The following is a 27,445-nucleotide window of genomic DNA, read 5'->3' as shown; positions in this document are numbered from 1 at the left end:
TACATCAAATCTGATCTGCAGTCAAATCTCATTTAACATTCATTAGAAGATGCTACATTTAGAGGTCTAGCAAAATACATAATCTAAGTAAGTAGTCTGCTGGGGGTACGCCATTTTTATATCTTTTGCCAACTTTTTAGGAATGGGGAAATCATTTTTTGAAATTGGAAAAGTTAAATTATTATTTTACCAATCATACTGTCATCAATGTACTCCTATATACAGATATACCTTTACTCCTCTAATTTTGTAACAAGTATGGTAGCCGTTAGATGCGATAATGACCCTTTTTCAACACAGTCAAAGCAGAAACCACGGTCGGAATACGACCACGTACGGCCCAGAATCGCCCGTACTAAAAGGCCGCAATAGTTCTAAATGTAACCAGACCTGGTGTGATTTGGTAGCCCAACATGGTCAAACTGAACCGTTCGGATTGAACCAATCAATATTCTGGCGATTGGTTCTGAAAAGTAGAATAAAAACCATTGGCCAATCAAAATTAATTGGATATTATGGGCACCGTATATCTTCAGACTTTCTACATGCTATCGGCAGAGATGTACATTTGGTTGATCTCCCTTAGGAAACAAAATTCCTTAGTGTGTACATTTGTGTTTAACCACTTAACTGGCACGGTAAGATCAAATGCGCGCGCCGCCCCGGTGTCCCCCAGTTTCTGACAAGGAGATCCGTTCTGCAGATGGACATATATTTAAAAAAATACTTTTTAAACTATATTAAATAAATAAAATTGAAAAAGTTATGAAGGGTTCCGAAAGGAAAAAATCGTCCTTTAAGTGGTTAATACTCAGAGCAGAGGTCACTGGTGTTATTCTAAAGGCAGCCTTGGAGCAGCTTTGGAGAGAGGACATGGGAATAGCCCTGGTGGGAAAGAAACATTCAGCACAAGTCACAGGAGGGGATTTACAAACCCATAAACAGTTGTCGGAATGGAAAAACCCCTATGAGGCTATTCATAACTAATGTAATAAGCAGAGGTACTTCTAGGAATATTTCAACCAATAACATTGGGTTTCCCACACCCTACGTGGCTGTAGCAAGGCTCTGCTGAAGACTGAATGTAGGGCGCACTTACAAGGCTGCCACCGTTGATCCCGGTGCCGGTAGTAGGAAGGCCGGCTCCGCACATCTGCATGGAGAAGACATTCGGAATTTGCTCCTGTTCTACCAGGGAGTCAAAGAAAGTTTCTACAGAGCTTGAAGGCTGCAAAAAAACAAACAAAAAAAACCCACACAAGTCGTTTAATTAAAATATATATTTTTTCTGTAGTAGGTCATTTCAGTAATCACTTCTTTCTCAAGGTTTATAGTAAAATCTACACAAAACAATTTGAATTTCTGGTTAGCAATTTGCAGCTGAAATCCATCTTCAAATAGATTAAAACATTTTTTTTTTAAAGATTCTAAAATACTTCAATATATATTTTTTTATTTAATTCGAACTTCAAATGTCACTTTGAGTTCAGGGTTCACCATTAAAATGCAGCAAATTTAATCGGCCCGGCGGGGTTCACTACGGCTGGCCGGCGGTCGGGCTCCCGGCGACCAGCATCCCGGCGCCGGGAGCCCTATCGCCGGCTTACCGACAGCTTGGCGAGCGCAAATGAGCCCCTTGCGGGCTCGCTACGCGCGCCACACTATTTTATTCTCCCTCTATGGGGGTCGTGGACCCCCACGAGGGAAAATAAGTGTCGGTATGCCGGCTGTCGGGCTCCCGGCGCCGGTATACTGAGCGCCGGGAGCCCGACCGCCGGCAAACAGAAGACCACCCGCCCGGCGCACTCAAATTTAGAGCATTTTTTTGTTTTATATTTCCCGATTTAATATACAAATTTAAGAAATTATTTCAGTTTTTTGGTATTAGTGACTGGAAATCTTTGATATAAATCATGTGTCATGATACAAAACGCAGCAAGGAAATAACCATTTCTCCTTGGTTTAATAATTTAGACTTATTACGGATTTATAATAAAGAAAGTTTATTTACAGTGCTATGTGACAACAATATGCAGTGAGCAGAGGTGCTCTGGAAAACCCCTCTGAGCTCTGTTTTCTCAGCAACCTCCTATAACTTCTCTGCATGCCTACACGACATGCTGACAGTAAGAGCCAGTGACTATATATACTGAAACATCCCCCCGCCCCCCCCCTCTGCTTCTCTGTATCAGGCTCACTGCCTGGCAGTCAGGCAACATGTTTTATGTCTGCTCCTTACACTGACTTCCTCCACCTCTTCTCTACCCTCTGCTGACACATTGGTTAAAAAAAAATAAGATTTTACTTACCGGTAAATCTATTTCTCGTAGACCGTAGAGGATGCTGGGACTCCGTAAGGACCATGGGGAATAGACGGGCTCCGCAGGAGATAGGGCACTTTAAGAAAGCTTTGGATTCTGGGTGTGCACTGGCTCCTCCCTCTATGCCCCTCCTCCAGACCTCAGTTAGGGAAACTGTGCCCAGAGGAAGGATTTTTGTAAATCTAAGGGCGAGATCCATACCAGCCACACCGTATAACTTGTGATAAACTACCCAGTTAACAGTATGAACAACAACATAGCCTCGGTTCAACCGATAAACTATGACATAACCCTTATGTAAGCAATAACTATATACAAGTCTTGCAGAAGAAGTCCGCACTTGGGACGGGCGCCCAGCATCCTCTACGGACTACGAGAAATAGATTTACCGGTATGTAAAATCTTATTTTCTCTAACGTCCTTGCGGATGCTGGGACTCCGTAAGGACCATGGGGATTATACCAAAGCTCCCAAACGGGCGGGAGAGTGCGGATGCAGCGCCGAATTGAAATAACAGGAGATCCTCCTCAGGAGGGGAATCAAACTAACAGAACTTTGCAAAGGTATTTGACCCCGACCAAGTAGCAGCTTGGCACAGCTGTAGTGCCGAGACCCCTCGGGCAGCCGCCCAAGAAGAGCCCACCTTCCTAGTGGAATGGGCCTATACCGATTTAGGTAACGGCAATCCTGCCGTAGAATGCGCCAGCTGAATCGTGTTACAGATCCAGCGAGCAATAGTCTGCTTTGAAGCAGGGCCGCCAACCTTGTTGGCTGTATACAGGACAAACAGTGCTTTGTTTTGCAGATCCTAGCCGTTCTGGCCACGTAAATTTTCAAAGCCCATACCACATCAAGGGACTCGGAATCCTCCAAGTCACGTGTAGCCACAGGCACGACAATAGGTTGGTTCATATGAAAGGATGAGACCACCTTTGGCAGGAATTGAGGACGGGTCCGCAATTTCGCTCTATCCATATGGACAATCAGATATGGCTTTTAGTGAGAAAAGCCTCCAATTCCAAAACTCGCCCAGCCGAAGCCAAGGCTAACAACATGACCACCTTCCAGGTGAAATATTTCAACACCACTGACTTAAGTGGTTCAAACCAATGTGACTTAAGGAACCGTAACACCACGTTAAGGTCCCAAGGCGCCACCGGCGGTACAAAAGGAGGCTAAAAATGCAGTACTCCCTACACAAACGTTTGTACTTCAGGAAGAGAAGCCAATTCTTTTTAGAAGAAAATGGATAAGGCCGAAATTTGAACCTTTACCGAATCTAATTTCAGGCCCAAGTTTGCTCCAGTTTGAAGGAAGTGAAGCAGACGGCCCAAAAGGAATTTCTCCGTAGGAGCATTCCTGGCCTCACATCAGGAAACATATTTTCGCCATATTCGGTGATCATGTTTCAATGTCACTTCCTTCCTAGCCTTAATTAGGGTAGGAATGACCTCCTCCGGAATACCCATTACCGCTATGATCCTGCGTTGAACCGCCATGCCGTCAAACGCAGCCGCGGTAAGTCTTGGAACAGACAGGGCCCCTGCTGCAGCAGGTCCTGTCTTAGAGGAAGAGGTCACGGATTCTCTGTGAGCATTTCCTGCAGATCTGGATACCAGGTCCTCCGTGTCCAATCTGGAACAATGAGAATTGGTCTCACTCCTCTTTTTCTTATTATCCTCAACACCATGGGTATGAGAGGAAGAGGAGTAAACACAGAGACCGACCGGAACACCCACGGTGTCACTAGGGCGTCCACAGCTTACTGCCTGAGGGTCTCCTGACCTGGCGCAATAACTCTGCGGCTTTGTATTGAGGCGGGACGCCATTATGTCTATCAGTGGCAGTCTCCACCGAATTGCAATCTGTGCTAAGACTTCCTGATGAGGTCCCCACTCTCCAGGACGTAGGTCGTGTCCGCTGAGGAAGTCTGCTTCCCAGTCGTCCACTCCCGGAATGAACACTGCTGACAGTGCGCTTACATGATTCTCCGCCCAGCGAAGAATTCTGGTGGCTTCCGCCATCGCCACTCTGCTCCTTGTGCCGCCTTGGCGGTTTACATGAGCTACTGCGGTGACGTTGTCTGACTGGATCAGAACCGGTTGGTCGCGAAGTAGGGTCTCCGCCTGACGTAGGGCGTTGTATATGGCCCTTAGTTCCAAGAAGTGAAGACAAGTCTCTTGACTTGACCAAAGACCTTGGACATTTTATTTTTCCCTGTGTGACTGCTCCCCAACCTCGAAGGCACGCATCCGTGGTCACCAGGATCCAGTCCTGAATGCCGAACCTGCGGCCCTATAGAAGGTGAGCACCCTGCAGCCACCACAGGAGAGATACCCTGGCCCTGGGGGAGAGGGTGATCAACTGATGAATCTGTAGATGTGACCCGGACCACTTGTCCAGTAGGTCCCATTTGAAAGACCTTGCATGGAACCTGCCGAAGGGAATGATTTTCCCCGGACTCGGGTGCAGCGATGCCGACACCTGTCTTGGTTTCAATAAGTTTCTGACCAGAGTCATGAGTTCCTGGGCCTTCTCTATCTGAAGGTAAACCCCTTTCTGGTCCGTATCCAGAATCATACCCAAGAAGGGCAGACTAGTCATAGGAACCAACTGTGACTTCGGGATATTGAGAAACTAGCCGTGTTGCTTTGACACCTTCAGCGAAAGTGACACGCTGTTCAACAACTGCTCTTTTGATCTCGCCTTATAGGAGATCGTCCAAGTATGGGATAACTGTGACTCCTAGCTTGCGTAGGAGCACCATCATTTCCGCCCATTACCCTGAAATTGGTAATGACAATACTGTACCGCAATTCTCGGGTATGCCTGATGGGGTGGATAAATGGGAACATGAAGGTATGCAGCCTTTATGTCTAGATACACCATCAAAACCCCCCTTTCCAGGCTGGCCATGATCGCTCTGAGCGATTCCACCTTAAATTTGAACCTTTTCCAGTATAGGTTCAGAGGTTTTAATTTTAAATAGGTCTGACCGAACCGTACGTATTCGGGACTACAGCCAAGGTTGAGTAATAGCCCCTTCCTTGTTGCAGGAGGAGAACCTTGAGCACCACCTGTTGGAGATACAATGTGTGAATTGTATTTAATATAACTCCCCTGCTGGGGGAGAAGCCGGTAGGTCCGATAAGGAAAACCGGCGAGGAGGCACCTTTCGAATTCCTTTGTAACCCTGAGAACAATTTTTATTGCCCCGGGATCCACCTGTGAGTGAACTCAGATGTGGTTTAAGAGTCGAAGACTTGCTCCCCCTGGGACGGACTCCCTTAGCGGAGCTCCCGCATCCTGCGGTGGATGTAGTAGAGGCCGGGGAGGACTTCTGTTCCTGGGAACTAGCTGTGCCCCGTGCCCTTACCTCTGGTAAGAAAGGACGCTCCTCATACTTTCTTGTTATTCTGCGACCGAAAGGACTGCATTTGATAATGTCGTGCCTTCTTAGTCTGTGAGGGAATATAAGGCAAAAGATCAGAATTACCAGCTATAGCTGTGGAGACCAGGTCCGAGAGCCTTTCTCCACACAATTCCTCAGCCTTGTGAGGTAAACCCTCCATATACCTCTTTTAGTCGGCATCACCTGTCCATTGCATGTTCCACAGGACAAGTCTAGCAGAAATCGACATAGCGTTGACTCTAGAACCCAGTAGACTACATCTCTTTGGGCATGTCATATATATATATATATATATATCCAATAGAAGCGGCACTCAACGGGTCTTCAGTGTGAGAAGAATAAATGAACGGCGGAGTAACGCCAGAGGTTAACGTTTCAGTTTAATACATAAACTTTCGTCAGAACAAAGAAGCAATAGACTGTACATACCTTTATACCTTGAAAACACCATGTGAATCAGACAGCGTGGGTGCTGACCGCGGCGCCTTCCGGTGACGTCGCGTGAGTGCGACGTGCGCTCTGCAGCGCCACTTCCGGTCGGGCCGTAACTAGGAAACAGAATCAACAATACAGCACCGTCACCATAACAACAAGACAGCGGATGTCAGCCTCTATTAGTAATCCCGATCGAATGGATATCCAAAATCGCAGTAGACATACCCATGCAAATTAATACATATTGATACTATACAGTACAATACTCAGCTGCCAAACTATGATCTACCGTACAGCATACTTGATAAATAACGCACTAGCTATAACTAATAAATCATACTAAAGGAAACGGTTCCAATTTAATTGTTCATTCAGTCCCCTGGGTACCAGAGTATCCAGGGAGTGAATCCAGCGCGCCTCCAGCTGGAGAAGTCTCCTTGATCTATCGCCCCCTCTGATGTTTACAGGTACCTGGTCAATGATTTTATATTTAAGGGTAGCCAGACTGTGTTGCATCATTTTGGAATGTCTGGCAACCGGTTGCTCAGAGTCTGATCCATTCAAGCGCATGTCTAATAGACATTCTGTGGGTGGCCATCCTTTCCTTAAAACTACAAGTGGTCTTACCCACATAAAGGAGCCCACATGGGCAACGGATGAAGTAAACGACAAATTTGCTGGAGCAGGTAAGAACATGCTTGATTGAGAGTCGTTTTCCTGTGTGCGGGTGAGCAAAAGAAGATCCTGCCTCCGTGTATCTACACGTAGTGCATCCTGTGCACTTATAGCAACCTGGCTTACGTGTAAGGAAAGTAGTGGTCGGAGCAGGGAGTAATCTTCCAACATCATTCACCACCAATAGGTCTTTTAAATTTCGTCCTCGTTTGTAACTAGGTAGTATGGACATATTTCTAAAGCCACTGAGATCAGTGTCATTAGTGACAATGGGCCATAATTCTTTTGATCTCCTCACATTGAATGAACTATTAGAATGGTATTGTTGAACAAACACCATTTTATCCTTGATGGGGTTTTTTTGGAACAGGAGCCAACAATTTCTCTCTGGGTATTGCAAGAGCCTTACATTTTGCCTTCATCAGATCTTCATGATGATAACCCTTAGTCAAGAATCGTGATATAAGGTCATCAATTGCCAATGTCTTGTTGCAAGTACCATTTGCCGTCAAACAAAAAATAATTTCGCTTGAGGGTTAACTCAAGTAAATGCATAAAGAAATCCTCATCTGGACCCGTATAATTGTCACTACTGGAAATTAATTCCCTAACGGCATTGAGTCCTTCTTCATGCTGGATGTTTGTATATAAGGACACTACATCCATAGTGCAGAGTATGCACCCCTCAGGTAATTTAGAGAACCCTTGAATTTTATTCAGGAACATAGTTGTGTCTCTAAGGTACATCTCCTGCTGCTGCACTATGGGTTGTAGGTGAATATATATATATATATATATATATATATATATATATATATATATAAGACCACTTGTAGTTTTAAAGGAAAGGATGGCCACCCACAGAATGTCTATTAGACATGCGCTTGATGGATCAGACTCTGAGCAACCGGTTGCCAGACATTCCAAAATGATGCAACACAGTCTGGCTACCCTTAAATATAAAATCATTGACCAGGTACCTGTAAACATCAGAGGGGGCGATAGATCAAGGAGACTTCTCCAGCTGGAGGCGCGCTGGATTCACTCCCTGGATACTCTGGTAGCCAGGGGACTGAATGAACAATTAAATTGGAACTGTTTCCTTTAGTATGATTTATTAGTTATAGCTAGTGCGGTATTTATCAAGTATGCTGTACGGTAGATCATAGTTTGGCAGCTGAGTATTGTACTGTATAGTATCAATAAGTATTAATTTGCATGGGTATGTCTACTGCGATTTTGGATATCCATTCGATCGGGGTTACTAATAGAGGCTGACATCCGCTGTCTTGTTGTTATGGTGACGGTGCTGTATTGTTGATTCTGTTTCCTAGTTACGGCCCGACCGGAAGTGGCGCTGCAGAGCGCACGTCGCACTCACGCGACGTCACCGGAAGGCGCCGCGGTCAGTACCCACGCTGTCTGATTCACATGGTGTTTTCAAGGTATAAAGGTATGTACAGTCTATTGCTTCTTTGTTCTGACGAAAGTTTATGTATTAAACTGAAACGTTAACCTCTGCCAGGCGTTACTCCGCCGTTCATTTATTCTTCTCACACTGAAGACCCGTTGAGTGCCGCTTCTATTGGATTTCGACATTGTCTGCTGCAACACAGATTATTGAAGGCACCCGGGCAGATACAGCAGCATAGTATCCGGAGTGCCAGCTATATATATATATATATATATATATATATATATATATATATATATATATATATATATATATAAAATAAGAATTTACTTACCGATAATTCTATTTCTCATAGTCCGTAGTGGATGCTGGGAACTCCGTAAGGACCATGGGGAATAGCGGCTCCGCAGGAGACTGGGCACAAAAAGTAAAAGCTTTAGACTAGCTGGTGTGCACTGGCTCCTCCCCCTATGACCCTCCTCCAAGCCTCAGTTAAGATACTGTGCCCGGACGAGCGTACATAATAAGGAAGGATCTTGAATCCCGGGTAAGACTCACACCAATCACACCGTACAACTCGTGATCTGAACCCAGTTAACAGTATGATAACCGTAGGAGCCACTGAAAAGATGGCTTCCAACAATAAACAACCCGATTTGTTTGTAACAATAACTATATACAAGTATTGCAGACAATCCGCACTTGGGATGGGCGCCCAGCATCCACTACGGACTACGAGAAATAGAATTATCGGTAAGTAAATTCTTATTTTCTCTGACGTCCTAGTGGATGCTGGGAACTCCGTAAGGACCATGGGGATTATACCAAAGCTCCCAAATGGGCGGGAGAGTGCGGATGACTCTGCAGCACCGAATGAGAGAACTCCAGGTCCTCCTCAGCCAGGGTATCAAATTTGTAGAATTTAGCAAACGTGTTTGCCCCTGACCAAGTAGTTGCTCGGCAAAGTTGTAAAGCCGAGACCCCTCGGGCAGCCGCCCAAGATGAGCCCACCTTCCTTGTGGAATGGGCTTTTACAGATTTTGGCTGTGGCAGGCCTGCCACAGAATGTGCAAGTTGAATTGTACTACAAATCCAACGAGCAATCGTCTGCTTAGAAGCAGGAGCACCCAGCTTGTTGGGTGCATACAGTATAAACAGCGAGTCAGATTTTCTGACTCCAGCCGTCCTGGAAACATATATTTTCAGGGCCCTGACTACGTCCAGCAACTTGGAGTCCTCCAAGTCCCTAGTAGCCACAGGTACCACAATAGGTTGATTCATGTGAAACGCTGAAACCACCTTAGGGAGAAATTGAGGACGAGTCCTCAATTCCGCCCTATCCGAATGAAATATCAGGTAAGGGCTTTTATAGGATAAAGCCGCCAATTCTGATACGCGCCTGGCTGAAGCCAGGGCCAACAGCATTACCACTTTCCATGTGAGATATTTTAAATCTACTGTGGCAAGTGGTTCAAACCAATGTGATTTTAGGAACCCTAAAACTACATTGAGATCCCAAGGTGCCACTGGAGGCACAAAAGGAGGCTGTATATGCAGTACCCCTTTGACAAACGTCTGAACTTCAGGCACTGAAGCCAGTTCTTTCTGGAAGAAGATCGACAGGGCCGAAATTTGAACCTTAATGGATCCTAATTTTAGGCCCATAGGCAATCCTGCTTGCAGGAAATGTAGGAAACGACCCAGTTGAAATTCCTCCGTAGGGGCCTTCTTGGCCTCACACCACGCAACATATTTTCGCCAAATGCGATGATAATGTTTTGCAGTTACATCCTTCCTGGCCTTGATCAGGGTAGGGATGACTTCATCTGGAATGCCTTTTTCCTTCAGGATCCGGCGTTCAACCGCCATGCCGTCAAACGCAGCCGCGGTAAGTCTTGGAACAGACAAGGTCCCTGCTGGAGCAGGTCCTTCCTTAGAGGTAGAGGCCACGGGTCCTCCGTGAGCATCTCTTGCAGCTCCGGGTACCAAGTTCTTCTTGGCCAATCCGGAGCCACGAGTATCGTTCTTACTCCTCTCCTTCTTATGATTCTCAGTACTTTTGGTATGAGAGGAAGAGGAGGGAACACATATACCGACTGGAACACCCACGGAGTTACCAGAGCGTCCACCGCTATTGCCTGAGGGTCCCTTGACCTGGCGCAATATCTATCCAGTTTCTTGTTGAGACGGGAAGCCATCATGTCCACCTTTGGTTTTTCCCAACGGTTTACAATCACTTGGAAGACTTCTGGATGAAGTCCCCACTCCCCCGGGTGGAGGTTGTGTCTGCTGAGGAAGTCTGCTTCCCAGTTGTCCACTCCCGGAATGAACACTGCTGACAGTGCTATCACATGATTTTCCGCCCAGCGGAGAATCCTTGCAGCTTCTGCCATTGCCCTCCTGCTTCTTGTGCCGCCCTGTCTGTTTACGTGGGCGACAGCCGTGATGTTGTCCGACTGGATCAATACCGGTTGACCCTGAAGCAGAGGCCTTGCTTGACTTAGGGCATTGTAAATGGCCCTTAGCTCTAGGATATTTATGTGAAGAGACGTTTCCATGCTTGACCACAAGCCCTGGAAATTCCTTCCCTGTGTGACTGCTCCCCAGCCTCTCAGGCTGGCATCCGTGGTTACCAGCATCCAATCCTGAATGCCGAATCTGCGGCCCTCTAGAAGATGAGCCTTCTGTAACCACCACAGGAGAGATACCCTTGTCCTTGGAGATAGGGTTATCCGCTGATGCATCTGAAGATGCGATCCGGACCATTTGTCCAGCAGATCCCACTGAAAAGTTCTTGCATGGAATCTTCCGAATGGAATCGCTTCGTAAGAAGCCACCATTTTTCCCAGGACTCTCGTGCACTGATGCACTGACACTTGTCCTGGTTTTAGGAGGTTCCTGACTAGCTCGGATAACTCCCTGGCCGCCTCCTCCGGGAGAAACACCTTTTTCTGGACTGGGTCCAGAATCATCCCTAGGAACAGTAGACGTGTTGTCGGAATCAGCTGTGATTTTGGGATATTTAGAATCCACCCGTGCTGACGTAGCACTACCTGAGATAGTGCTACTCCGACCTCTAACTGTTCCCTGGACCTTGCCCTTATCAGGAGATCGTCCAAGTAAGGGATAATTAATACGCCTTTTCTTCGAAGAAGAATCATCATTTCGGCCATTACCTTGGTAAAGACCCGTGGTGCCGTGGACAATCCAAACGGCAGCGTCTGAAACTGATGACAGTTTTGTATCACAAACCTGAGGTACCCTTGGTGAGAAGGGTAGATTGGGACATGGAGATAAGCATCCTTGATGTCTAGAGATACCATATAGTCCCCTTCTTCCAGGTTCGCCATCACTGCTCTGAGTGACTCCATCTTGAATTTGAACCTTTTTATGTAAGTGTTCAAAGATTTTAGATTTAAAATTGGTCTCACCGAGCCGTCCGGCTTCGGTACCACAAACAGCGTGGAATAATACCCCTTTCCCTGTTGTAGGAGGGGTACCTTGATTATCACCTGCTGGGAATACAGCTTGTGAATAGCTTCCAATACTGCCTCCCTGTCGGAGGGAGACGTTGGTAGAGCAGACTTCAGGAACCGGCGAGGGGGAGACGTCTCGAATTCCAATTTGTACCCCTGTGATACTACCTGCAGGATCCAGGGGTCCACTTGCGAGTGAGCCCACTGCGCGCTGAAATTCTTGAGACAGCCCCCCACCGTGCCCGAGTCTGCTTGCAGAGCCCCAGCGTCATGCTGAGGACTTGGCAGAAGCGGGGGAGGGCTTCTGCTCCTGGGAAGAGGCTGCATGGTGCAGTCTTTTTCCCCTTCCTCTGCCCCGGGGCAGGAACGAGCGGCCTTTTTCCCTCTTGCCCTTATAGGGACGAAAGGACTGGGTTTGAAAAGACGGTGTCTTTTTCTGCTGAGAGGTGACCTGGGGTAAAAAGGTGGATTTTCCAGCCGTTGCTGTGGCCACCAGGTCCGATAGACCGACCCCAAATAACTCCTCCCCTTTATACGGCAATACTTCCATATGTCTTTTGGAATCCGCATCACCTGACCACTGTCGCGTCCATAACGTTCTTCTGGCAGAAATGGACATCGCACTTACTCTAGATGCCAGGGTGCAAATATCCCTCTGTGCATCTCGCATATATAGCAATGTATCCTTTAAATGCTCTATAGTTAATAATATACTGTCCCTATCCAGGGTATCAATATTTTCAGTCAGGGAATCCGACCAAGCCACTCCAGCGCTGCACATCCAGGCTGAGGCGATCGCTGGTCGCAGTATAACACCGGTATGTGTGTATATACCTTTTAAGATATTTTCCAGCCTTCTATCAGCTGGTTCCTTGAGAGCGGCCGTATCAGGAGACGGTAACGCCACTTGTTTTGATAAGCGTGTGAGCGCCTTATCTACCCACGGGGGTGTTTCCCAACGTGCCCTAACCTCTGGCGGGAAAGGGTATAGTGCCAATAATTTATTAGAAATCAGCAGTTTTTTATCGGGGGAAACCCACGCTTTATCACACACCTCATTTAATTCATCTGACTCAGGAAAAACCACTGGTAGTTTTTTCACACCCCACATAATACCCTTTTTTGTGGTACTTGTAGTGTCAGAAATGTTCAATGCCTCCTTCATTGCCGTGATCATGTAACGTGTGGCCCTACTGGACATTACGTTTGTCTCGTCACCGTCGACACTGGATTCAGTATCCGTGTCAGGGTCTGTGTCGACCATCTGAGGTAACGGGCGTTTTAGCGCCCCTGACGGTGTCTGAGATGCCTGAACAGGCACTAATTGATTTGTCGGCTGTCTCATGTAGTCAACAGTTTTTTGCAAAGTGCTGACATTGTCAAGTAATTCTTTAATTACTACCATCCAGTCAGGTGTCGACTCCCTAGGGGGTGACATCACTAACACAGGCAATTGCTCTGCTTCCACATCATTTTCCTCCTCATACATGTCGACACAATCGTACCGACACCCAGCACACACACAGGGAATGCTCTGATAGAGGACAGGACCCCACTAGCCCTTTGGGGAGACAGAGGGAGAGTTTGCCAGCACACACCAGAGCGCTATATATATATACAGGGATAACCTTATATAAGTGTTACTCCCTGTTATAGCTGCTGTATTTATATATTAGCTGCCAATAGTGCCCCCCTCTGTTTTACCCTGTTTCTGTAGTGCAGGACTGCAGGGGAGAGTCAGGGAGCCGTCCTTCCAGCGGAGCTGTGAAAGAAAATGGCGCTTGTGTGCTGAGGAGAAAGGCTCCGCCCCCTTCACGGCGGCCTTTTCTCCCGCTTTTTTCAGGAAACTGGCAGGGGATAAATGCATCCATATAGCCCAGGAGCTATATGTGATGCATTTTTTTTTAGCCATATAAGGTTTTTATATCGATTATATTGCGTCTCAGGGCGCTCCCCCCCAGCGCCCTGCACCCTCAGTGACCGGAGTGTGAAGTGTGCGGAGAGCAATGGCGCACAGCTGCAGTGCTGTGCGCTACCTTATTTGAAGACAGGAACGTCTTCTGCCGCCGCTTTCTCCGGACCTCTTCGCTCTTCTGGCTCTGTAAGGGGGCCGGTGGCGCGGCTCCGGGACCCATCCAGGCTGAACCTGTGATCGTCCCTCTGGAGCTAATGTCCAGTAGCCAAGAAGCCCAATCCACTCTGCAGTCAGGTGAGTTCGCTTCTTCTCCCCTTAGTCCCACGATGCAGTGAGCCTGTTGCCAGCAGGACTCACTGAAAATAAAAAACCTATTTAAACTTTTACTTCTAAGCAGCTCAGGAGAGCCACCTAGCTTGCACCCTTCTCGTTCTCTCGTCCGGGCACAGTATCTTAACTGAGGCTTGGAGGAGGGTCATAGGGGGAGGAGCCAGTGCACACCAGCTAGTCTAAAGCTTTTACTTTTTGTGCCCAGTCTCCTGCGGAGCCGCTATTCCCCATGGTCCTTACGGAGTTCCCAGCATCCACTAGGACGTCAGAGAATAGTGAAAAGCAAAAAGAAGGCAGCGGCACTCCGTCAAAATCAAAACCGTGTATTAAATTGTAAAAAACAGTGGTCACATATCAACCAACGGTTCGGGACCCTAAGATCCCTTTGTCAAGGCGTGACACCTTTCACGCCTTGACAAAGGGATCTTAGGGTCCCGAAACGTTGGTTGATATGTGACCACTGTTTTTTACAATTTAATACACGGTTTTGATTTTGACGGAGTGCCGCTGCCTTCTTTTTGCTTTTCACTGTACCATTTGTTGCGGAGGGCACCCGGATTTATGCTGTTTTAGTGGGAGTGCCGGGCATTTTTGTGCTATATATATTATATATATATATATATATATATATATATATATATATATATATATATATATATATATATATATATATATATATATATATATATACATATACACACACACATATATATACACATATACACACATACATATATACTAGGGACAATAACATAGCATCCTTATCTAGGGGTTAAACCACCGCTGATAAGGTATATGACTACGCTGCTATAAACCCATGCCGACACAATCGCCGGTCTGAGTAGTGTACCAGAATGTGTGTAAATGGACTTCAAAGTACTTTTACTGCATGCTATCTGCAGGATCCCTGAGGATAGCTGTTAAGTCAGCGCTACCTTTTTGGGTAAACGTGTCAATGCCTTGTACACCCTAGGGGAAGATTCCCATCTTATCCTGGCCCCATTCGGGAAAGGATATTCCCTGAGAATTCTTTTTGGGAATCTGCAGTTTCTTGTCTGGAGATTCACGCTCTTTTTCTTCATGAGAGGAGGGAAATTTACCTCAGCTTTCTTCCCCTTAAACATGTGTACCCTTGTGTCAGGGACAGATGAGTCATCAGTGATATGCAAATCATCTTTTATTACAATAACCATATATTGAATACTTTTCTGCCAGTCTTGGCTGTACTTTGCATTATCGTAGTCGACACTGGAGTCAGACTCTGTGTCGATAACAGTGCCTATTATTTTGGATAGTAAGCGTTGTGAGACTCTGAAGGTCTCTGTGACATAGGGACAGACATGGGTAGATTCCCTGTCTGTTCTCTAATCTTTTGTAATAAGGTCATCTTAGCACTTAATTTCACATATCCAATCAGGTGTCGGCGTTGTCGACGGAGAGACCACGCACCCACACAGATTTGCTCCATCTCTTCCTTCGGAGAGCCTTTTACCGCAGACATGTCGACACACACGTACCGACACACTCTACACACACAGGGAATCTCTTATCTGAAGACAGGTTCCCCCCCAGGCCCTTTGGAGAGACAGAGAGAGAGAGAATGCCAGCACACACCCCAGCGCTATATAACCCAGGAAAAAACACAGAATGTTTACCCAGTAGCGCTGCTGTAATGTATAATCGCCAAATATGTGCCCCCCCTCTACTTTAAAACCCTCTTCACCGTGTGTCAAGCAGGGGAGAGTCCGGGGAGCTTCCTCTCAGCGGTGCTGTGGAGAGAAAATGGCGCTGGTGAGTGCTGAGGGAGAAGCCCCGCCCCCTCGGCGGCGGGCTTCTGTCCCACCCAAACTTATTAAAAAATGGCGGGGGCTCTTTTATATACATGTACAGTGCCCACCTGTACATGTATATTGTCTTTTGCCATAAGAGAGGTGTTCTATTGCTGCCCAGGGCGCCCCCCCTGCTCCCTGCACCCTTACAGTGACCGGAGTATGTGAGGTGTATGGGAGCAATGACGCACAGCTGCGGTGCTGTGCGTTACCTCAGTGAAGCACCGAAGGCTTCTGCCGCCTAAGACGTCTTCTGACTTCGTTTCTTCTGGCTCTGTGAGAACGGCGGCGCGGCTCTGGGGGTGGACGCCCAGTAAGAACCTGTGTTCACCCCCTCTGGAGCTAATGGTATCCAGTAGCCGAGGAAGCAGAGCCTATCTTAGACAAGAAGGTCTGCCCCTCTCTCCTCAGTCCCTCGATGCAGGGAGCCTGTTGCCAGCAGTGCTCCCTGTGAAAATGTAGAAAAAACCAAACAAAAATGCTTTCTAGGCAGAGAACTCAGGGAGCTCCCTGCAGTGCACCCATTTCCCTCTGGGCACAGTGGAAAAACTGAGGTCTGGAGGAGGGGCATAGAGGGAGGAGCCTGTGCACACCCAGAATCCAAAGCTTTCTTTAAAGTGCCCTATCTCCTGCGGAGCCAGTCTATTCCCCATGGTCCTTACGGAGTCCCAGCATCCTCAAGGACGTTAGAGAAAAAATATTTAAAATGTTTTTTGAAAAAAATAGTATGGGTTTGCTGCTTTATAGAGATATATGAGTAGCAAAGTGCTATAAACAGAGGTACATTTGTTTTCTTTGCAGCAAGTGGAAAGCTTAGTAATGAGGGGCGCTGCTTCCATTCCCATTTACTGGGATTTAACAAAAACACTATACAGGAAAGTGGAGAGACTGTATTTGCAGGTGTGGAACGAGTATGTCAGATACAGTATACTGAGGGACTGGCACACAGAGATAAGAAAGCTACACAGGGAAAGATCTAGGCATGATACAGTCCTGTGTACACAACTGTATGCAAGATCATACATGCATTGCCACTGTGTGCCAGGAGAGGGCAGACTTACATTACACAACCCAACAGCAGCCCTGGCCAACTAAATGTTGTTACAGAGCTATAGGTTCTATGCCAAGCATAAGAATTCCAGTATATATTGTATCCACCTGTACATATAATGTACGTATAAGCACTATACTCAGAAAGGGCTGTCACCCATAAAGACGACTGCATTTATACACTCATATGTACAACACAGCACTTTGCACACTGCTTAACCCTTCAGTCTCCCATTAGCAAGTTGTATCAGCCAAGCAGAGCTGTTCATCTACGCAGCCCCAGAAACAAGACAGGCCCCTATGGTTCCTAAGTTGGGTCTTATAACACTGAGTGATGAGTACTGTCATTTTTATGGCAAACCGAAAAAGCCAACTGTTACTGTATGATAGAGAAGCTGTAAAAAAAAAAAAAAAAATTAAAAGACGCAATGTACTAAGATTTATGGGGGCCTTATACAAGTCCACTCAATACAAATGAATCAGAATATGGAGAACTCCATAAAATATACTCTCATCCATGGTTTAGTGCGAGCGTAAAGGACCTTATACTATATACACCATGTGCAGGACAGCTCATGTCCACATACACCTAGAGAGCGTCCGCCTTACCTTGGCCAAGGCGCTGTACGCCAGTCCCAGAATCCCTTGCCACTTGATTTGGGGCATAAAGAAGCTTTCAGATTCCAGAATGGAGGCGATATTGACGACAAACGTGGCATTCAGTCCCTTTGGTACACTCACAACGTCTTTCCCCAGAGTCCCGGACCAACTCCCCTGAGTGTACCGGACTGTGACGTCAACGCCAAGCGACTGGTATGTCCTGGACCTGGAAAATAGAAAATAAAGAAAACTTAACACCACAAAGCCAATAGTGGACAATACACAGCAATTTTATTTAGCACACTTCTCTAGTGCCCTGATCTAAAGTGCTCCAGAAAACCAGAGTGTAAAAGTAGTCGCCGACAATCACATTAACGAAGTACATTGCATGATCCCTCTGCTTCTGCAGCCGTGACATCAGCCAGGTGGAGCTGCCATTGGATACGACACAGAGTTATGCTAGCTTTACATCAGACCAACTTTCCTCCAACCATCCATCCTGTCTGTCTGTGGATACAACTATATACAATATAAAGAACAGGTTTCCTGGATGATGGAAAGGCGCTGCTGAAAGTATGCAGAAGGAAGCCGGGAACGAATAAAGGAAAATAGTTTCTTACACTCAAAAGCAGACCTTGCCCCACAGTACAAAAGGGCAATACCCACCCCCTGGCAATGGGGCAAAGTAACAACTTCCTACTCAGATTATGGGGGGAGATTTACTAAGCAATGATAAGTGGAGAAGTGAGCCCGTGGAGAAGTTGCCCATGGCAACCAATCAGCTGCTCTGTATAATTTTATAGTATGCAAATTATAAATGTTACTTCAATGCTGATTGGTTGCCATGGGCAACTCCTACACTGGCTCACATCTCCAGTATTTTCACTGCTAGTACATCTCCCCCTTAATCCTGAAGACAGGTTTGCCGTTGGTGGTCATTAAGAGTGCGCAACGTGTCAGAGGAGAGTGCGGAGAGGCGATGCCATGTTTTGCAGCTAAGAATGGATATTAGTTTACGCAGCAAGATTAGCGGTGGAGGAGATTCCTCGCCGTGTGATCGCCGTTCGGTAGACGGACCTTATTACTGCACCAGCTCTCGGCGATTGGGGGCTAATCCTATTCTGTCAAACACGGTTTCTATTCCCCACCTGTCAGAGTTGGAAGTAAATCAGGCATGAAGTAGGAGTGCAAGGAACAAATGTGTATAGAAGCCCATATGCAGAGATGTATACACCTCACGGTGCACAGAATCAGCGCTACACAGATCGTCAGTGCGCAACTTGCATCTGGCATACACTAGAAGAGCGGTTACAAACCGGCAAATCTCACTTATGTCCCCATTTGCATCAACATGGCCTCACTGAGCCAGTTTGATGATGCTCTGACCAAAATCACCTCAAGATACAGGCAACATGCGGGAGTACGTTCCACTGTGCGTGATGATGTGCGCCAGTTGGCTGTGTGCCAGGTGCACTATTGCAAACATAAAGACTCAAGAGCTGGGCGTACAGTGCGCTCTGTAAATTACCACCAATCTCTACAGAAATCACGGACGCCCCAGCTACAAGCAATTCACACCCACCTTTCCCACCCCCCACGGCAGTGCAGACGCGACAGATATTCCCTGCGTCAAAGGGAATATCACCAATATTCATTCTGATAAATCATTATCACATTTCCAATATGTCCTGAAAATGAGAGTCACAGCTAACCATAGAGAGAGAAAAGGAAACACACTGTGGGGTCGTCTATGGTTTCCCAATGAACTGGATAGAAAGGAAGCGTTGCCGACGGGAACCAGATTCTGATGCCGCATCTCCTACACGGGGAGACGAGCAGTTTTCATATATGAGGTTTACCACCCCTCCCAGGATCAGCAACAGACTTCACAATGATATATAAAAACACCCAAGAGAAAACACAAAAGTACACACAAAGGTAAAGTCCGATATCTGTGTGACAGCAACTAGTAGAGCGACATTCCCGTCACATAACTCAGATACCATTCTGCCCCTCACCGGGACCTGAACGCAGGCGACTCGTGATGGAAATACAACAATGCACAAGTGGAAAAGGAGAACACGGGGAGCGAGTGATCCCTACATTATTCACCCTTTCTACTCTGGGGGTGATCCCTGCATTATTCACCCTTTCTACTCTGGGGGTGATCCCTACATTATTCACACCTTTCTACTCTGGGGATGATCCCTACATTATTCACACTTTCTACTCTGGGGGTGATCCCTACATTATTCACACTTTCTACTCTGGGGGTGATCCCTGCATTATTCACCCTTTCTACTCTGGGGGTGATCCCTACATTATTCACACCTTTCTACTCTGGGGGTGATCCCTACATTATTCACACTTTCTACTCTGGGGGTGATCCTTACATTATTCACACTTTCTACTCTGGGGGTGATCCCTGCATTATTCACCCTTTCTACTCTGGGGGTGATCCCTACATTATTCACACCTTTCTACTCTGGGGGTGATCCCTACATTTTATTCACACTTTCTACTCTGGGGGTGATCCCTACATTATTCACACTTTCTACTCTGGGGGTGATCCCTGCATTATTCACCCTTTCTACTCTGGGGGTGATCCCTACATTATTCACAATTTCTACTCTGGGGGTGATCCCTGCATTATTCACCCTTTCTACTCTGGGGGTGATCCCTACATTATTCACACTTTCTACTCTGGGGGTGATCCCTACATTATTCACACTTTCTACTCTGGGGGTGATCCCTGCATTATTCACCCTTTCTACTCTGGCGTTGATCCCTACATTATTCACCCTTTCTACTCTGGGGGTGATCCCTGCATTATTCACCCTTTCTACTCTGGGGGTGATCCCTACATTATTCACCCTTTCTACTCTGGCGTTGATCCCTACATTATTCACCCTTTCTACTCTGGGGGTGATCCCTGCATTATTCACCCTTTCTACTCTGGGGGTGATCCCTACATTATACACACTTTCTACTCTGGGGGTGATCCCTACATTATACACACTTTCTACTCTGGGGGTGATCCCTACATTATACACTTTCTACTCTGGGGGTGATCCCTACATTATTCACACTTTCTACTCTGGGAGTGATCCCTACATTATTCACCCTTTCTACTCTGGCGTTGATCCCTGCATTATTCACCCTTTCTACTCACTCTGGGGGTGATCCCTACATTATTCACCCTTTCTACTCTGGCGTTGATCCCTACATTATTCACCCTTTCTACTCTGGGGGTGATCCCTACATTATACACACTTTCTACTCTGGGGGTGATCCCTACATTATACACACTTTCTACTCTGGCGTTGATCCCTACATTATTCACACTTTCTACTCTGGGGGTGATCCCTACATTATTCACCCTTTCTACTCTGGCGTTGATCCCTACATTATTCACACTTTCTACTCTGGGGGTGATCCCTACATTATACACACTTTCTACTCTGGGGGTGATCCCTACATTATTCACACTTTCTACTCTGGGGGTGATCCCTACATTATTCACCCTTTCTACTCTGGGGGTGATCCCTACATTATTCACCCTTTCTACTCTGGGGGTGATCCCTACATTATTCACCCTTTCTACTCTGGGGGTGATCCCTACATTATTCACCCTTTCTACTCTGGGGGTGATCCCTACATTATTCACCCTTTCTACTCTGGGGGTGATCCCTACATTATTCACACTTTCTACTCTAGGGGTGATCCCTACATTATACACACTTTCTACTCTGGGGGTGATCCCTACATTATACACACTTTCTACTCTGGGGGTGATCCCTACATTATTCACACTTTCTACTGTTGACTTTCGGTTTTACCTGCGTCATCAGAACCAAACTTTGGTCCGTAAAACAGTGGACCTATGTTTCTATGACCTGCTGCTGATACACAATAAAGCCACCTTGTGGGCTGAACCAACACTCGTGGGTAGCAGCCCATTACCGAGGCATGAGGCACAAGCATTGTACCTCTGTGGTGAACCATGGTCCTATTGTTTCAATAAGCTTCCCATGGATGTTGGCTCTTACTCCACTGGACGTCACATATAAAAGAGCAGAAGCATTTTTGGACCTGCTGTGAGCATGGGTTTATTGAGCCAGAAAACACTGGCAGAGGAATAACAGGCGGCGTTCTTATAGAGGGGGGGGCTGGCACTGGAGGGGCGGGTGGTGGGGCATAGAACACATTTTTTATTTTCTTAAGCGTACAAATGTCAACATGGATCCTCTGTAGAATGTCGACATTTGGGTCAGCCCGCAGGGGGCTTGGGGTTAGTGTACCAGAACTCTGCATCACCCGACACCGCCACAGCAGGAAGACACTAGTACACAGTCCATGCTGAAGGGAGGTAAGTGACGGCCGTACTGCCGAAACCCATTGACATTGTCAAAATTTTATCAGGTGTCGACATTCTCGTGTCGATAAGATGAATGTTGACTAAACATACCGGATGGTCGCAATGGGCTTACTCAGGCTGGCTATCGCAGGACGGCTTGCTAGGCCGAGGAAACTGTATCTCACGATGCAGTCCTTGGCTTTGCCACTCCCGGAAAACGGGGGCGACACGCAATGATTTTTGCTATAAGAGGCGGCACACGCTCTGTAAAGATAGGCTATTCCGGGACTTGCACTTACGGCTTTTACAGCATTATTACGATTGATACACCCCGCCATTACCAGCTGCAGCACCACTCCCGCACCCCCAGTAGTAGAGAGACTAGCTGCATCTGTCCAGAGACTGGCAGCACAAGTGTCCCAGACGCCACCTCTATTACTCACCCTGATTGTACAATCTGGTTATTGCACATGTGCACCTTACCGCAGCCGGTAATGTCACACATCGCTGCCGGGGAAAGACATTGTTACCATCTATTTATAGCCCAGACATCACACCTTGGTCATCTTATGTGACAACACGCAAGCACTTAGTCATTATCCTCACGAGCAGGGCCCTCACTATCTACTGCCTGCACCGCCTGCATTAACCTCTTCTGGGTAATCACACGTATGCTGTTGCGTTATCTTATGTGGTTTTACACAATAGGGTGGGTCGTTCACGCACTATTCGCCTGGGGGTTTATTAAACCCACCCCAAGGTACCAGGAAGGCTGTGGACGAAGCTGACCAGAGGGAATACTAGTCCATATTATTATTATGGAAACATTACTCTGGTATTCACTCATTGCAATCATAATCTCTCCCCTCTTAGGTCACCTACAAGTTCTCGTATGTCCAGGTGTCAGCTCCCATTATACAGTCATTATCAGCCTTAGGACATTGAGGTCTATTCATGAAGCAGTGAAAAGTGTGGAGAAGTTGCCCATGGCAACCAATCAGCTGCTAGGTTTCATTTTATAGAATGCATTTTGCAAATGTTACCTCAACACCGATTGGTTGCCATGGGCAACTTCTCCACTGGCTCACTTCTCCACACTTTTTCACCGTTTCATGAATTAGACCCCAGTGTCATTACAGGCTGCGGAGGTTTCAAGCTATTGCAGCAGAGGTCTTAAAACTTTTTCCCACAACCAGCTTTATTAAACAAAGTTGTCCTGACGTCAGCCCCTAGCGCATGACAGTGAGGCTGGCTTTGAAGGATGTTACACAGTTATTCTGTCTGTTCATTAATATAAACTTTTACATACACTGGGGGAGATTTATAAAAGCTTGGAGAGATAAAGTTCAGAGGGATAAAGTTACAAATCAATCAGCTCGAAACTGCCAAGTTACAAACTGTGGGGTCTACTGACTGGGTGTGGTATGGAGGGTCAACCACACTTAAGGCAACAGTGTCTAGGTCAGTGATGGCTAACCTTGACACTCCAGCTGTTGTTGAACTACATATCCCAGCATGCCCTGCTACAGTTTTGCTATTTGGCCATGCTAAAACTGATGCAGGGCATGCTGGGATGTGTAGTTCAACAGCTGGAGTGTCAAGGTTAGCCATCACTGGTCTAGGTTGACCACTATTGGTCGACAGGTCAAAAGGAAGACATGAGGTTTTTTTAGTGTTGTTTTCTCCATACAGTGACCGGGATCCCCAATTAGTGCACCATGTCCCCTCGCATGGCTCCCGAGCTTCAGGCAAGGTGCCTTGCTATGCTACCGCTGCGCTCGGCACAGGTTACTATTCCCAATCGTAGTCCACGTGGATTGTTAAGCATGAAAAAGTAAAAAAAAAAGAAAAAAAAATGTGAAAAACTCATGTCCTTTTGACCTGTCGACCTAGAGACCACGTCGACCAATAGTGGTCGAACTAGAGTCCGCATACCCTATTTACTAAAGCTGGGTACACACTGAGTGACAGATCGGCTGTTCAATCGAACAGCCAATATATCACAAGCCCGTCGGCGGGTGTGTACCCCCGATATGTCAGTGAAACGTGTCGTTCACAGACATTGCTTCGGCCCTGCAGCACAGGTGAAGGCAGACATATCTACAGATATAGGGAGAGATGTACTAAGCAGTGAAAAGACTGGAGAAGAGTGCGAGTGTAGATGTTGCCCACATCAACCAATCAGCATTGACGTAACATTTATCATTTGCATACTATAAAAGTATACAGAACAGCTGATTGGTTGCCACGGGCAACTTCTACACTGGCTCACTTCTCCACTTTTATCACTGTTCAGTACATGTCCTCCATAATCGTATCTGGCTGTGTGTACAGGCGGTCAGACACTTGCTGCAGGGACCGCCGGTGACTGACAGCACAACTGGGCGGACACATTGGACAGACGATTGGTAAGTGTGTATGCACTTAACAGTCATTCGGTTGGTGAATCAGCTGAACAGCCCCACCCAGCTTAAGCCTTGGAGAGAGATAAAGTACCAGACAACCAGCTCCTGTCATTTTTCAAACACAGCCCGTGACATGGCAGTTAGGAGCGGATTGGCTGGTACTTTATCTCTCGCCAATGCTTAGTAAATAGGCCCCTATGTTTGAAAAAGGACAGGAGCTGAGCTTTGATAAATCTCTCTCAATAACAGGTTATATAAAAAAAAAAAAATAATACAGATTCCGAAGTGACCATGTAGAGCGTTAGCTGTGCGATTCTCGGACACTGTTTTATCAAGAGGAAACAGCATTTCCTGCAGTCGCTCCCAGTAATGATGGCAGGTGTCCATTAAGGGCTCTTCCTACAACCATAGCCGGGTGCAGGATAACAGACGTGGACCCGTATGAGCCGCATACGCCCTGGGCAGACACAGTTATACGTGTCACTGTGCTTCCCGCTGCGTAACCTGCTCCCAGTCACACCATGCAGGGGGATTAGAGGAACTCGAAAGCGGACAGATCCCACAGCTTTGTGTGTAATTCTCAGATCTTATCAACTTCACACTCACAAGTCAGAAACCTGACTCCTCTCTCCGTCTCGTGACCCCATCCACCTGTCCTGACTAGAATTTTTTTATTTTTTTTCACGGAGACCATTATACTTTATCCACAATTACCCGGGACTGAATTTCCGCATCTTACACATTGCAGAACACGCAAAGCGTGGCTCAAAGTGTATCAGAGACGCTGGGCAGTGACGCTAAGCACACAGGAACTGGTATTACACACGTACAAGGAAGCTGGCGCGAGGAAAAGCCACGGCCGCTGCATCGGGGCCTTCTCACACAGGTTCACACTCAGTCCCGCGTCATATCGATCAGTGTAATATAGCAGTGTAGTTTTGTCTCTCCCAGTTTTAGTTATGTAAATAAGATGCAAATTTTGAAGGTGAATGATAGTCAGCGCAGCTGAGACAACCGGGAACTGGCGCGCCAATAGGGGATGTTTAGCGCAGATGAAGTCACAGCTTTATCTGCTGTGACATCAGATGTCATCACATGTAACTGTTGTGACGCAGCATGTCAGTAGCGAGAAGGTAAGGAATAACGCACCTGCTCTGGTTAGCTCGGATTTCCTCAGAGGGTTAATATGCTTATATTACACAGGAGGAGGTATATAGGTGTTCATTCTGAGTTGTTCGCTCACTAGCAGTTTTTAGCAGCCGTGCAAACGCTATGCCGCCTCCCACTGGGAGTGTATTTTACCTCAGCAGAAGTGCGAACGAAAGGATCGCGGAGCAGCGGCAAAATTGTTTTGTGCAGTTTTAGAGTAGCTCAAAACCTACTCAGCGCTTGCGATGACTGCAGACTGTTCAGTTCCTGTTTGACGTCACAAACACGCCCTGCGTTCGCCCAGCCACGCCTGCGTTTTTTCTAACACTCCCTGAAAACGGATAGTTGCCACCCAGAAACGCCCTCTTCCTGTCAATCACTGTGCGGCCAGCAGTGCGACTGAAAAGATTCGCTAGACCTTGTGTGAAACGACATCGTTCGCTGTAATAGTACTTCGCGCGTGCGCATTGCGCCGCATATGCAGAAGTGCCTTTTTTTGCCTCATCGCTGCACAGCGAACGAATGCAGCTAGCGATCAACTCGGAATGACCACCATTAACACAAACTACACTGACTATTGTTAACCCGGCTCCTAGGAAAGCGTATTTACCCCAGGCACTATCATACACAGAAGGAGAAACCGAGGAGGGAGACAGCATGGCACCGCTATAAATTCCTGGGAGGTGGCGCAGTCCATGCACCAGCCTGCAGTAAGCAGCGGTATACATACAAACGCTTGTACCAGCAGTAAACAAACACAGAACATATCACAGACTCTAATGATCACGATACTCACAGGTCAGATCGGTAATACGTGCTTATATAAGGATCTAGGGCTCCGGCAACTGCAAAATTACTGCTCCCCGTGTCTACCAAAATATTCAGCTGCAAGAAAAAGAAAACATCTGGTTACAGCCTGTCACATTCCCTGTGACTCTTCCTGCCGGCTAGTCCCACCCACAATGCGTGGGGGTCCCATCGGTACACAATATTCATTCATTAGTCCACATTAGCCCCCCTGTCACTTCTACTGATACTTTATATTCTTTTCCTTATACATACATCAGCCAGCAAAGCCTTTGTATCATCATTTGCTCATCTCCTTGGGAACCTTCTAACTATTATATGGATGTCACTATAGGTACAGATTTTCACAGCTGATACAGAGCTGCTGATTGGTTTATGGGGCAACTTCTCCACTCTTATCACTGCTTAGTAAATGTCCTTCTGAGGCCCAGATTTATCAAGCCTTGGAGAGTGATAAAGTACCAATCAGCTCCTGTCATTTTTCAAACACAGCCTGTGACATGGCAGTTAGGAGCTGATTGGTTGATACTTTATCACTTTACTATTTAGCACTCTCCAAGACTTGATAAATGGGGGCCTAAGGAACAAGGCCCAAATGTATTAAGCCTTAAAAAGGGATAAAGTGGAGACGGATAAATGACCAACCAATCAGCTCCTAAGTAATTTTTCAAACATTAGTAACGCGGCAGTTAAGAAGCAGATTGGCTGATACTTTATCACTCTCCACTTTATCACTTTTTAAGGATAAATACATTTGGGCCTACTGTAAGTATTTTCAGTTATGTCACCATCACTTACACATGTCGCAATAATAAAAGAGCATCTTTCATACACAATCCATACATACTTCCGAAAAACACAGAAACCCAAATCCTTTACCATCAGTGTGCGTGGGAGGTGAGAAAAGTTCTGGCCCTTTGCTCTGGAAATAATCTAACAATCCTGAACCAATTCCAGTCAATAACACTACAAAATACACAACCGCGATACGTTTCCTCACCTCATCCTAGCACAAAGTAATACCAGCGACCGAGCCAAGAATTTAGTATTGTTAGGAGCGAGAGAGGGGACAGGTTTTACATGTAATGGTTACAGGAACAAAGGGAAGAGAGACACAGGAAAAATAAGAATTTACTCACCGGTAATTCTATTTCTCGAAGTCCGTAGTGGATGCTGGGAACTCCGTAAGGACCATGGGGAATAGCGGCTCCGCAGGAGACTGGGCACAACTAAGAAAGATTTAGGACTACCTGGTGTGCACTGGCTCCTC

General features: G+C 46.6%; 1 protein-coding gene across 1 annotated transcript in view; it reads right to left on the bottom strand.

Annotated features, from left to right (window-relative positions):
• Window positions 1-27,445, bottom strand: part of BACE2 (beta-secretase 2) — a 110,764-nt gene that overhangs the window by 37,543 nt on the left and 45,776 nt on the right. The window contains exons 2-4 of the mRNA XM_063956597.1: window positions 26,165-26,253; window positions 17,467-17,683; window positions 1,100-1,228 (exon numbers count right to left, since the gene is read on the bottom strand). Coding sequence (XP_063812667.1) covers window positions 1,100-1,228; window positions 17,467-17,683; window positions 26,165-26,253 — 435 coding nt within the window. The remainder of the gene's footprint in view (window positions 1-1,099; window positions 1,229-17,466; window positions 17,684-26,164; window positions 26,254-27,445) is intronic.

The sequence above is a fragment of the Pseudophryne corroboree genome, chromosome 2 (genome assembly GCF_028390025.1).
Source record: "Pseudophryne corroboree isolate aPseCor3 chromosome 2, aPseCor3.hap2, whole genome shotgun sequence".
NCBI classification, from domain to species: Eukaryota; Metazoa; Chordata; class Amphibia; order Anura; family Myobatrachidae; genus Pseudophryne; species Pseudophryne corroboree.
The sequence above is the reverse complement of the archived record's forward strand: the minus strand, read 5'-3'. Positions and strand labels throughout refer to the sequence as shown.